A 12,295-nucleotide genomic window follows, 5' to 3' on the forward strand; every position below is an offset into this window, starting at 1 on the left:
GAGAAGAGGGGAGGGAAGGGGAGGAGAGGAGGACACAACCCCCCCAAAAGAAAGCAGTATGAATTGAGTCACTACTAAATGACAGACCCTAAGCAGATTTAATAAATTATTTTATCCCTCCCCCAAAACCCTGAAGAGTATATATGTTCACCCCATTTCACAGACAAGGAAACTGAGACTTGGAGAAGTCGATTAACTTATCCAAGGTCACACTGCCAGTAAGCGGTCAATTTAGGGTGCAAGTCCCTGTGTGGCCCCAGTCTGTGCTCAGCGGCAATATGGACTTGGAGTCCATGAGCCCCACCCTGGAAGAATGAATAAATCAAGAAAGAAGAGTAAGAGAAAAAGCCTAAAGACGTCCACAGACTCCCTCCCGTGATTTTAATAATGTAGAAGGGGGGCTTGCAAGCAGGTCCCCGGGGCCCTAGCAGAGCTATGGGAACTTTCATGCCGTCTCACACCCCCAGAGTATGAGATATATACTTACATATTCTAACTATATATAATTGTGTATATTAATAAAACATATTCCAATAATTATATAATTATGTATATTCTATAAAATATATCTGTGACACATACTATATATTCACATATATTTATGTATAATATAAGTAAATAATAGATACTCACATTTTTCTGTGTAGTAAAATTTCCGGGAGAGCAGGCACTTGGGGTTCTCAGCACTGAGTGCGAGAACTATGCTTGGCTCCCAGTAAGTCCTCGATGATTCTTTCTTGAGAGACTGAACGATCAACTGGACAGATGAAGGGCTGAGGCTCGGCGGCGTCCTCGCCCGGCTGCCATGACCGCCGGCAGTTGCTTTCCCCATGACGAGGCCGGAAGTTCCACCATTAGAGTCGCAGGCTGAATCCCAGCCTTAGCCTCTCTGTGATACCTGTACATGAATCTGCTCCTAACTCCCCTTTTCCCTCCACACTTCCCTCCCAAGGAGAGGCTTTGCAAAGGACTCCCCGCTCCCCGATTTCAGGAAGGGCCCTGTCGAGAGCCTCCTGAATCTCCATGCATATTGCTTGTGAGAAAAGTAGGTGAGAACCAAAAAGGTTAGAGCCCACCCATCAGTTCCCACCATAAGGACGGAGTCGGGGTTGCACCTGCCCTCACACTCATCATAACAAAGAAACGCACAAGCTGTGGCCTCAGCTTGCTCACTACTCCCAGGGAGATGCAAACACACCCACTCCTCCCCCTTGACATCATCATCTGGAAGCTGAGCACCTCCTGTATCCTGGAAGACGCCCATAGATGTCCACGTCCATGCCGGGCTGACTAACTCTCAGAAGAGAAGCTTCAGGGTCCCAGTTCCTCCCTCCTTTCTTCCTAGCTTTTCACGTTCTCTGACTGATAGAAAAATTATAAAGGCATCCTTTGAAAGCATGCCCTTAATTGGTTTCCTGATGAAATACAAGTCCATGCTCCAGATCTTCCTACCCCTAAAAATAGACGTGTCTGATCTGTGAGCCCCTAATGACTTAGAATGGAGGGAGAACCCCAAGTTGAGCTTCAGGTGCCCTGGAGACAGGAGTAAGAAGAAGAAAGAGTGAGGAAGGAAGACCCCGTGGGCCCAGGTCCCCTCCAGCACCTCCCTAACTGCCCCTCTCCCACTGGGATTGAAGGTACTTCGATCTGCTGTCCAAACTCCCTGAGGACCTGAAGAACTTCCGCCCTGCCAAAAAGGTCCTGGCAAAACTGCAGAAGTTTGGGGAGAACCTGGACCTCAGAATCCGGCCCCACGTCCTCCTGAAGGTGCTGCAGGAGCTGCGGATCTGGGAATTGTGCTCCCCGGACATTGCCGTGGCGATCGAGGTAAGCGCCATCCCCTTGCCGCCTCAAAATTTCTCAGGTGCCCTGATTCAGCCGCCAAGTTGCCAAGAGTCTAATACTTTCCTCAAACTGCAATCCTTGTGACTCAGCCTCCCAAGAATCGGGATCACAGGCTTCGCCCCAACGCCCAACTTGTTTTCATTATTTTTTTGGGGGGAAGGGGGGTACTGGAGATGGAACCCAGGGCCATTGTACCTCTAAGCTACACTCCCCAGCCCTATTTTTTTAGTCTTTTTATTTTTTGTAATAAGGTCTCACTGAGTTGCAAAGGGCCTCAAGTAGCTGAGGCTGTCCATGAACCACGATCCTCCAGTCTCAGCCTCCCGAATGCTGGGATTACAAGCGCGCACCACCACGCCCAGCTTTGTTTTCCTTCTTAACGATCGCGCTCTAAATTGGAGTTAGATGGAACCTCTGTGTGTTTTTTATTTGCATTTCCCTCTGCAGGCCAATTTTGAGCCCCTTCTGGTTGCTATTGGCCCAAGGAAAATTGAGGAAGGCAGAAAATCGCCGCTGAACACAGATTTTCTCTTTCTTCTCTGCCAGTTGTGGGGTCCAGTGTCTCCCTGCCAGTGCTGAGGGTGCACGGGAGAGGCAGTTCCTGGGTGGGTAAAGGGAAGGGGCTACAAGATCCTCCTTTCTTTGAGGTGAGCTCACAGCCTGGCTAATAAAGCTTAGCCTGCTCCTCTGCAAGGGGAATGCCACAGAACCTCTGGTAACCTGGATCTGGCGTCTCTGATTCTAGAGTCTATGAGACTCTGTATCTTGTGTGTCCTCAACCCTGTCCTGGGAAACAAGCCCAGAGCTGTCCTTAGGGTTCCAAGAGTTCTCTGAGCCAAAACGTATAGCAACATGACTTTTTAAAAAGATATTAAGGAGTGGAAAGAGGAACTACACTGAGATCCCATCTAAGTCCTATTAAAATGGCCATGATCTAGAATATAAACAAAGCCAGGTGTGGTAGTACACACCTGTAACCCCAGTACTTGGGAGGCTGAGACAGGAGGATCACAGGTTCAAGGACAGCCTCAGCAAGTAGCAAGACTCTCAGAAACCTAGAACAACCCTGTTTCAAAAATAAATAGCCAGGTGTGGTGGCACATGCTTGTAATCCCAGTACTGAGATAGGATTGCAGGTTCGAGGACAACCTCAGCAAATAATGAGTCTCATCAACCTAGCGAGACCCTGTTTCAAAATAAAATAAAGAAAGCTAGAAGTGTGTCTTGGAGATAGAATGCTCCTTGGTTCAATCCCCAGTGTCACAAGAAATTGATAATAACAAATAAAGAAAGGACTGGAGGTATAGCCCAGAGGGAGAATTCCCCTGGGTTCAATCCCCAGTACCAAAAATTACAAAAAAAATTAAAAATTCAGGCAAGGATGTGGAGAAATAGGGATCCTAATAGACTGGTTGTAAATTAGTTCAACCACAATGGAGATCGGGACTTAGGTTCCTCATAAGACCAGTAGTGGAACCACCATGTGAACCAGCTATACCACCCCTTGGCATCCTTCCAAAAGAATTAAAGTTAGAAAACTATAATAACGCACGCATACCCACGTTTATAGCCACGCAGTTCACAGGAGCCAGTTATGGAACTAGCCTAGGCAACAGGTGGAGGGATAAAGAAGACGTGGTCTATACACACAACGGGGTTTTACTCAGCCATAAAGAGCAAAATCATGTCATTTGCAGGAAACTGAATGGAACCAGAGAATATTTTGCCAAGATTAGCCTGTCTCGGAAAGCCGAGAGTCAGGTGGTTTTTCACACACGTGGAAGCTAGAGAGAAACTGGGAAGTGGTCGTGAAGTGGAAAGGGAGGCCAGTAGAACAGGAAGCGGCTGGGGAGGGAGGCGGGGAAGTGAGGCTCGGGGAAGGGGCAGCTCAAGCGGCGTGGTCTCCATTGCTACCCCTCTCACCACCACGTGTGGGAGGGAGGAGCGGGAGCGGGTGAGACACAGAGGGAAACACGCCAAGTGAGGTGTGCGGGTGTAGATATGTCACTCAAGCCGCACTGTGGTATAAAATCACAATGCACCCATAAGAGTATAAAAAGATGGCCGGACCAGGAAACTGGAGGGCAGGGTCCTTTTCCCCAAAGGACCAGCCCAGCCTGATGCTCCAGACGTAATGGATGTCTGAACAGCTGGGGGCATCCTGGGGCCAAAAGTCTCAATCACAGACCTCTTGGATCTGCAGGGGAGATGGGGAAGGGTGGATTCTAGCTGTCAAACCAATCTCAGGTTGCCTCTGTGTTTAACCCCCAGTTTGTGCGAGAACACATCATCCACATGCCTCAGGAGGATTATATCAACTGGCTGCAGAGCCGGATCAATCTACCCATCCGGCCCCACAGCGCCCTGATGTAGCCTGGGCCCGCGTCACCAACTGTCCCAGCCGAGGAAGGGGAGCCATCACCACATCCCAACATCCTCTCTGCGCACTGGCTCCTGGCCTACCCTCATGGCTGCGTGCTAAGATTCAGAAAGATCATCTGGCCTGAAAACATCCTGGAGAGAGATTCCAGGTGGCCCTCCCCTCGACCCCATGCCCCAGCCCAACCTCCCAGTCGCTGGCCACTGGTCCAGTCTGACTCCACCCACCTGCCCAGAGACCTTCACCCCATTCCTTTTCCACAAATTCAGAATAATAAAATTGGGCTGGATGTTTGATGTCTGGCTGGGAAAGCGTCGGAGCTGTGGAATTCAGGTGTGGTGTGCAACAGGTCCAGCGCGAGTGCTCTGGCCATATGATATCATTTAAATCTCACAATCACTTGGTTAAAAAGGCGCCAATGATTTCCCCATTTCACCCCGTTGGAACTGGAATGTATTTCTCAACATGCATGGATGGATGGGTGGGTGGATAGATACATGAGTAGATGGATAAACGGATGGGTACGTACATAGAGGAATAGATGGATAAACAATGCATGGATAATGAGTGGATGGATGGATGGATGGATATAAAATGAGTATATGATCTGGGCGTGGTGGCGCACGCTTGTAATCCCAGCATTCGGGACGCTGAGACCTGAGGATCGCAGTTCGCGGCCAGCCTCAGCTACTTAGTGAGGCCCTCCACAACTTAGTGAGACCCTGTTTCAAAATAAAGAATAAAAAATAGGGCAGGGGGTATAGCTCGGAGGTCAAATGCTCCTGGGTTCCATCCCCAGACCTGCAAAAAAAAAAAAAAAATAAGGAAAATGAATATATGGATACATGAATGGGCAGATGGTAAGAAGAGGTGTGGCTGTGGTTTGTGGGGAAAGCAATGGCGGGGCAGAGAGAAAGAAAGAACACTGAAAAGATAACTAATAAATAGAATAAACAGACCGTGTTGTAGTGGACAGCGGGTGGTGGAGGGGAGCAGGAGCACCAGGAATGGTGGGTGGAGGACGATGCCTTTTTAGTACCAGGAGGACAGGAAGAGAAGGTGGGGAGCGACACCTCAGGTATATTAAGTTGGCGATGCCTGGGGTACCATCAGGTGGAGGGGGAGAGGTCTGTTCCGATACAGAAGCCTGACAGCAGCACCCCACAGCCAAGAGGGCTCAGTAAGAAGTGAGGGAGGAGGACGGGAGAGGGAGGCCTGAGGGAGGAAGGACAAAGGCAGGGAGCCGCCCCCTTCATCTGACCTTCACTGGCCGGAGGCTGTGCTCTGGGATGCTGTACACTGTGCAAAATGCCTGGCATTTGTCATCTCGTCACCCTCCTGACCCTGCGAGGCCCGGCCCTCACACTCTTCCCATGCTGCAGATGGTGAGATGGGGGCTCTGGAGGGTGTTTCTAATTCTTTCTTCATAATTTAATTTTAATTAATACATAAAAATATAAAAATTGATGGGGTAGTCTATGATGTTTATAGCATGCCTATTTTGTGTACTGTTAAAAATCAGGGTACACATCATCTATATCCTTCAACACTTAACGTGTGTGTGCCTGTGATTGATTTCCAGGGACATTCTACCTCTGAGCTACAGCCCCAAACCTCTTCTATTTTTTTTTTATTTTGAAACAGGGTCTCAGTAAGTTGTGGGGGGCCTCGCCAAGTGGCTGAGGCTGCCGCCCAACCTGAGATCCTCCTGTCTCAGCCTCCCAAGAACTGGAATTTACACACATGTACCACCATGCCCGGCTCATTTCTTTAGAGTGAAAACAGTCCAAATCTTTTCTTCTACCTTTTGAAACATGCAGTACATTGTTGGCATCTACGGTACCCGTGCTGTGCAGGGGCAGAGCAGAGCCTCTTCTCTTACCACTGTATGACTGGCTGACTAACCAGTCTCCACTGCTCTCAGCCTTTCCTCACTTCCCTCCCCATGTCCAGCGGACTGGATGGCTCCCCTAAAACTCACACTACCCCCTGGGCCCCAGGCCTCCCTGTTATCATACAAGGAGGCCTCGAAAGTGATGGGGCCTTTGGAATCGTGCTTTGGATTGGCTCTAGAGGCGCGGCTTCCAGGCATAAGATTAAGTCTACGGTTTTCCAAGTATCTTCTCCCGTACGGTCTTATCTAATGTTCGTAGCGTCTCTCCAAAGCGGCATTAACACCATGTTGCAGCTATTCATCCTGTATCTACGGCTGCTTGCTGGTAAGTCACGCAGCAGGTACGTGGCAAAGCCAGGTCTGGCTGGACAAAGGTCTGTCTGTCCAAGACAGGAAAGATCCGCAGATACACCACCCTCCTGCCAGGCACTTCCTGGGCCTATTGCTCGGAGCTATGTCTCCATCTAGTGGTCGCTACTTGAATTACTCTTCCACCGTAAAATGTCACCACCTGATAAAAGAAAGGTCCTCGCAAGACCTACTCTGCCTAGACAAAGAGTATCTAAGCAAACAAGGAAGAGATCTTTTATTATTAAAATATATTGGGGACTAGAGGAGCATTATCATATCCTCTTCACGGCCTCAGGCTCAAAAGGCCCCTGGAAGAAATATTTTTGCTGTGAGCCCCTTCCTGCGACTCCTAATTGAGCACCTACTGTGTGCCGGGCCGTGTCAGATCCCAGATCTGCTCCCCTGCTCCTCCCAAGCCATCGAAGCGGATAGCATGAGAGTCTGAAAACTACATGTGCCCTAAAAAAATCTAGTCAGGTGGTGTACTGGGAGGCTGAGACAGGAAGATCACAGGCCCTCTGCAACTTGGTGAGATCCTGTCTCAAAAATAAAGAATAAAAACAGGGCTCGGGGTGTAGGTCGGAGGTAGAATGCCCCGGGGTTCAATCCCCAGGGCTGAACAAAATGTAAAAACCATTCTTAGATCACAGGTCATACAAACAAACACAAACAGTCCAGATTCGGGCTGTAAGTCACAGTTTGCTGGCTCCTGCTCACAAGTAGATGTACGTTTGGAGGGGAATTTTCTAGTCTTCCAAAAAAATGTTTTTAATCTGAGACAGGGAAAGAGGATGAAAAACAGCATTGTATATATTTTGACAAGAGGATTTTTTGTACTATCCATAATAGTCCTTGCCTCTTGTGGAAAAGGAACGCATACACAGGGTAAAAACGTGAGCAGCTCAAGATGATACAGAAAAAATAGTAAGTGTGCCATCCCTCCAACTCCCAGACTTTGCCCTCATTTAGAGGCAGACACCAAACCTAGGAGCTTGTGTATCTTTCCAGGGGAATTCTGAACACGCAAAAGCAAAAACATCTCTAAACCAATTAAATAACTTACATGAGGCATCTATTGTGTCCTTGCTGTAGGCTGGGTATTGTTCTAAGGGCTCCACATATTAATCTTAATTTGTCCTTACAACAGCTCTATGAAGTAGGTATTACTCTGATCCCCACATGATAGTAGAAGAAACTGGAGATGTAGAAAAATTGAGAAACCTTCCCAGGGCTGTATAATTTGGATAGGTAGCCTGGTTTCTTTTCTTTGGATGGGTGGGGGCATAGTAGGGATTGAACCCAAGGGTATTCTACCTTTGAGTTATACCCCCAAACTCTATTTAATTGTGGGGGGGGTTTTGCCAAAACATTAGAGTCTGTTTTATTGCATGATGTTTGCATAAGAAAAAGTAGTTTTGAAGATTGTAAGGCATCATTGATAAGCTAATAATTAGCTGTATATTTAAGAGAGGTAGACATTTAATCTAAAAATTTAAAACTAGTTCCAAACAAGTATATAAAAAAATTTAACATGATGAGCCCTTAAATACAGTTTATAGTTGTAGATTCACACTGTTAAAAAGTGCTTCCAGGACTTCCAGGAAAATGGCGATGGAGAAAAGTGGGGCTTACGAGCCCCGCTAACAACCAATCTCTACTACCACAAAATCAGCACCTTTCATAACCAGAAAACACCATCAGCAGAGAAACAAAAAATGTAATTACAAGGGACAGAGAAAAAGAGGGCTGGAAAAACGAGACACCAGAAAGAAACCAGACCGCAGTGCTGCAGCCAGAGCCACAGCACGGAACGGCGTGGGCACCATCTTCCCTTGCAGCACCAGGCTCCATAGAGGAGGGGGACTCAGAACGGAGCTCAGAGCCACAGAGGAGGTACGCCAGCCTCACGACCGAGGACACAGCAGCAGCGCCATACTGACAATGGCAGCAGCGAGCTCACTGGACGGCACCAGACCAATGCACTCAACAGCCCACCAGGCTCCAGAGAGGAGCAGCGGACAGTGAGCCGAGGTGAGCCGCTGCGGAACAGCTGGGTGGAATTCGGCAGATTTTTTGGTGCAAGGAGTGTCTAAAGGTCCCAGGGGCTGGGCTCACCATGCCCTCCAGGGACTCATAGCAGAGCTCAAAACCAGAGAAGAAATACGCCAGCCTCATGGTCGAGGGCATGGCAGCGGTGCCATATTGCCACCGGCGGCGGCAGCAGCGAATTCACCAAGTCCACTATAGCTCCATCAGCGCACTCAACAACAGTGAGTCAAATTGAAGCCCCTAGAGGAGAAATCCCAGTACTGCACTCCCAGGGACTTGACCCAGTAGGGGAGTGGTGGTGGCAGAGATATCACACCATAGTTAAAACTCCCCGCAGGAGAATGCCCAACCTGGCACCCCCCATGGTCTAAAGCAGCCTCGTTTGACTCCCTGGGTCTGAGACTTTGCGATACTACCCAGTAAAGGAGTAGTAGTGACTGAGATACCACAGACTCGAGATCCAGAGCGCCTTAAGTGAAGTCGTAGTGACCCAGGGAAGAACCCAGAGAAGGCACAAACTTCTGAAATCATGGGAAAGAGGAATAACAATGGAGCAATGAATGCCCACAACCCCACAACATCAGAACCTGATAAAACAGAAAATCAGAGATTTCTAGAAGATCAAATCAGGAAAATAACTGTAGAAATAATAGAGGTGATTCAAAAAGAATTCAGACAGAGCCAAAGAGAGATAAAGAATGCAATTAATGAAGTAAAGGCCTCAATTCAAAGTATAAACAACCAATTTGACCACATGGAGAATAGAATCTCGCTCTTAGAAGATGATCACTCGGCCGGGTGTGGTGGCGCACGCTTGTAATTCCTGCGCTTGGGAGGCAGAGGCAGGAGGATTGTGCAGGTTTGAAGTCAGCCACATGCGCTGGCTTAGGAGACCCTGTTTCCAAATAAAAATGTAAAAAAAAAAAATAGGTCTGGGAGTGTAGCCCGGAGGTAGAAGGGCTTCCAGGAACCCCAGTACCACCAAAAAAAAAAAAAAAAAAAAAAGATCACTCCAAAACTGAACGCATTGTTTCTAATTTAGAAAAAAAAATCCAACAGCAGGAATCTGACATTGAAGAAATATGGGTCCATTTTAAGAGAGCTAACCTAAGAATAATTGGAATAGAGGAGGGAAAAGAAGGTGAAACCAAAGGGATCAACAATCTCTTCAAGGAAGTAATAGCAGAAAATTTTCCAAACATAGAGCAAGAGGTCAATACACAGGTCCAGGAAACTTATAGAACTCCCTTTAGACAGGATCAGAGAAGAGAATCCCCACGCCACATAATTGTCAAAATGACCAATGTGGAAGCCAAGCAGAGAATCTTAAAGGCAACAAAAACAAAGGGCCAAGTGACATTCAGAGGCAAACCAATTAGAATCACTCCAGACTTCCCAAACCAAGTCATGAGAGCCAGAAGGGCTTGGAGTAACATATTCCAAACTCTGAAAGAAAACAACTTCCAGCCAAAAATTTCCTACCCAGCAAAACTTTCTATCAAATTAGATGGGGAAATAAGAAGCTTCCATGACAAACAGAAACTGAAGGAATTTATGTCTTCAAAACCAGCGCTAGAGAAAATACTCAGAGATTAAGTACAAAGAAGAAATAGGTAACACACACACCAGAACCAGAGAAACAAGATTTTCCATCCAACAGACAACTAAGATTGGTTATCTTTGGAGATTCATTATTTATGTTAGTCTTTTACCTATCTCTAAATTGTATTGTTTGCTTTTATTATTGCTAATTTTTAGGATTTCTAGTTGGAATATTAATATACCTTCAGATATAGCATTTGGAAATATTTTATTCCATTCTATCAGTAACTTTTAACTCTGTTTACATTATCTTTGGATATACAATATTTTTTAATTTTTAGGGAGTTTGTTTACCCTTCTGTTGCCTGTGCCATTGAAATCATATCCAAGAAATCACTGCCAATTTCAATGTTGTGAGGTTTTATGACCCAGATTTTCTTCTAAAAGTTTATAGCCTTAAGATTTATATTTAGGTCTTTTATCTTTTATCTTGAGTTAATATTTGTATATGGTGTTAGGTAAGGGTCCAATTTTATTCTTTTTCATGCAATTATTATTTTTCAACAATAGTTAGTTAAAAGATTAGTATTTCCTCCACCAAATGTTCATGGAAACCTTGTCAAAAATAACTTGACAATATATGGAAGAATTTATCTCTAGGCTTTTATTTAACTCCAATGGTTTATGTATCTGCCTTTATAACAGTACTACACTGTTTCAATTATTGTAGCTTTATATGGTTTGAAATCAGAAAATACATCTTCTAGCTTTGTTCTTTTTCGAGATCGTTTTGGGTATCTAGAGTCCATATTCCATATTAGGATAGATTTTTTCTGAAAAATAAATAAATAAATAAATGTATTATAGTTTCACCTAAAAAAAATAAAGAAAAAATATTCTCTGGTAAGAAAAAAAGCAAAAAGAAATATTAAAATGTTATCTTTAAGTCATCAAAAGCTTGGTATCAGACAAATGAAACTGTTATGTGAGATTATCATTGTTAATTTTGGATAAATTGCTATAAAACTAGATGTCAACCACTAAGCCAAGCATGGGAAGGAAGGATGGTGAGGGAACAGAGTGGGGATCGGGTAGGGGCTAACTGGGCGATGTGTGCGTGTATGTCTACAAAATTTTTTTTATCCCTTTATGATGTATGAATACAGTGCACCAATAAAAAAAAAAGTGCTTCCAATGTAACGTTGCAAAGGTGCTCTTTATGAACGGTGCTGAGGATGTCTGATTACAGACTATAAAAACCGCTCATGTGGAATGAGAAAGCTAATGTCGGGATAGTCAAACTTATTTGAATCCGTTTTGCATTCTCACTCAAATTAATTTGATATATTCATAATCTAAAAAACATCTATTTTAAGACCAACAAAAGTCTATTAAATTCAAGTTATGCGTGCCACCCAATCAACCTCTGAGCAGGCCTGGAACACTGCGGGCCGGTGTAGACCGATGTCTGTGCCATCCAGCGGAAGCCTTCCGGGTACCCCTATCTTTTGAGCACGCTGCACATGAAGGCTTCTAGAGGTCAAGTGTTCAGCTCCTTCAGAGATAGGGTGCCCTTCCTTTCCTATTGTTTGGCCATACACACCAAACATCTCTCTTCACTGATGGCTTCAGGCCTGTCGATCTTATTCCCAAGAACCGGGAAGGCACATCAGCAATGGCTTCATCTGTCATTAGTGAATCAAGTTTTCTTTCCATTCTAACAGCCTTTCATGGTCTGCGCAATCCACAGTGCTGCTGGCAGCAGATACACTTTGGGCTTGAACCTATCCTCCCAGCGGCAATGGTCAGTTCTTCTGAAGTGGGATGTCGTGTGGGGACACGCTGTCCAAATATGTCATCTTTTAGGATGTGTAGCTATAGGTTTTTTTCCGGCATTGTCCAATCTAAGAAATTACCAATTTACCAGTTTTCTTATATAAACCTAAAAACTGTAGCATGCTGCTGAAACCACTATAAATCCAATCAAATATGAAGGACATATCCAAATCCTTTAGGGTCCACAACCACAGTGAATGCAACCCCCTGCTCGGAGCCCGCCCTCCTTCCTCTCTGACACAACCAGCAAAGCACAATGGCTGCCATGACCCCAGCACCCTATTTTTTTATTTTTGAAACAAGGTCTCATTAAGTTGCAGAAGGCCTCGCTAAGTAGCTGAGGCTGGTCGGGAGCCTGCGATCCTCCTGTCTCAGCCTCCCAAGTACTAGCCCCCAGC

General features: G+C 45.8%; 1 protein-coding gene and 1 pseudogene across 2 annotated transcripts in view; one reads left to right on the top strand and one right to left on the bottom strand.

Moving 5' to 3' along the window:
* The window catches only part of CCDC60 (coiled-coil domain containing 60), a gene marked incomplete at both ends in the record, with an annotated part of 178,894 nt that extends 174,676 nt beyond the window's left edge, over positions 1 to 4,218 (top strand). Inside the window, 2 exons of the mRNA XM_080717652.1 lie at positions 1,638 to 1,827; positions 4,117 to 4,218. Of these exons, the coding sequence (XP_080573778.1) occupies positions 1,638 to 1,827; positions 4,117 to 4,218 (292 nt within the window). The remainder of the gene's footprint in view (positions 1 to 1,637; positions 1,828 to 4,116) is intronic.
* Positions 4,219 to 11,463: 7,245 nt separating this feature from the next.
* On the bottom strand, positions 11,464 to 12,061 carry LOC308278145 (small COPII coat GTPase SAR1B-like; annotated as a pseudogene). The gene has a single exon. The product of its transcript is annotated as a small COPII coat GTPase SAR1B-like (transcript).
* Positions 12,062 to 12,295: the final 234 nt, after the last annotated feature.

This window comes from Muscardinus avellanarius, assembly GCF_963383645.1.
Source record: "Muscardinus avellanarius genome assembly, chromosome: 21".
NCBI classification, from domain to species: Eukaryota; Metazoa; Chordata; class Mammalia; order Rodentia; family Gliridae; genus Muscardinus; species Muscardinus avellanarius.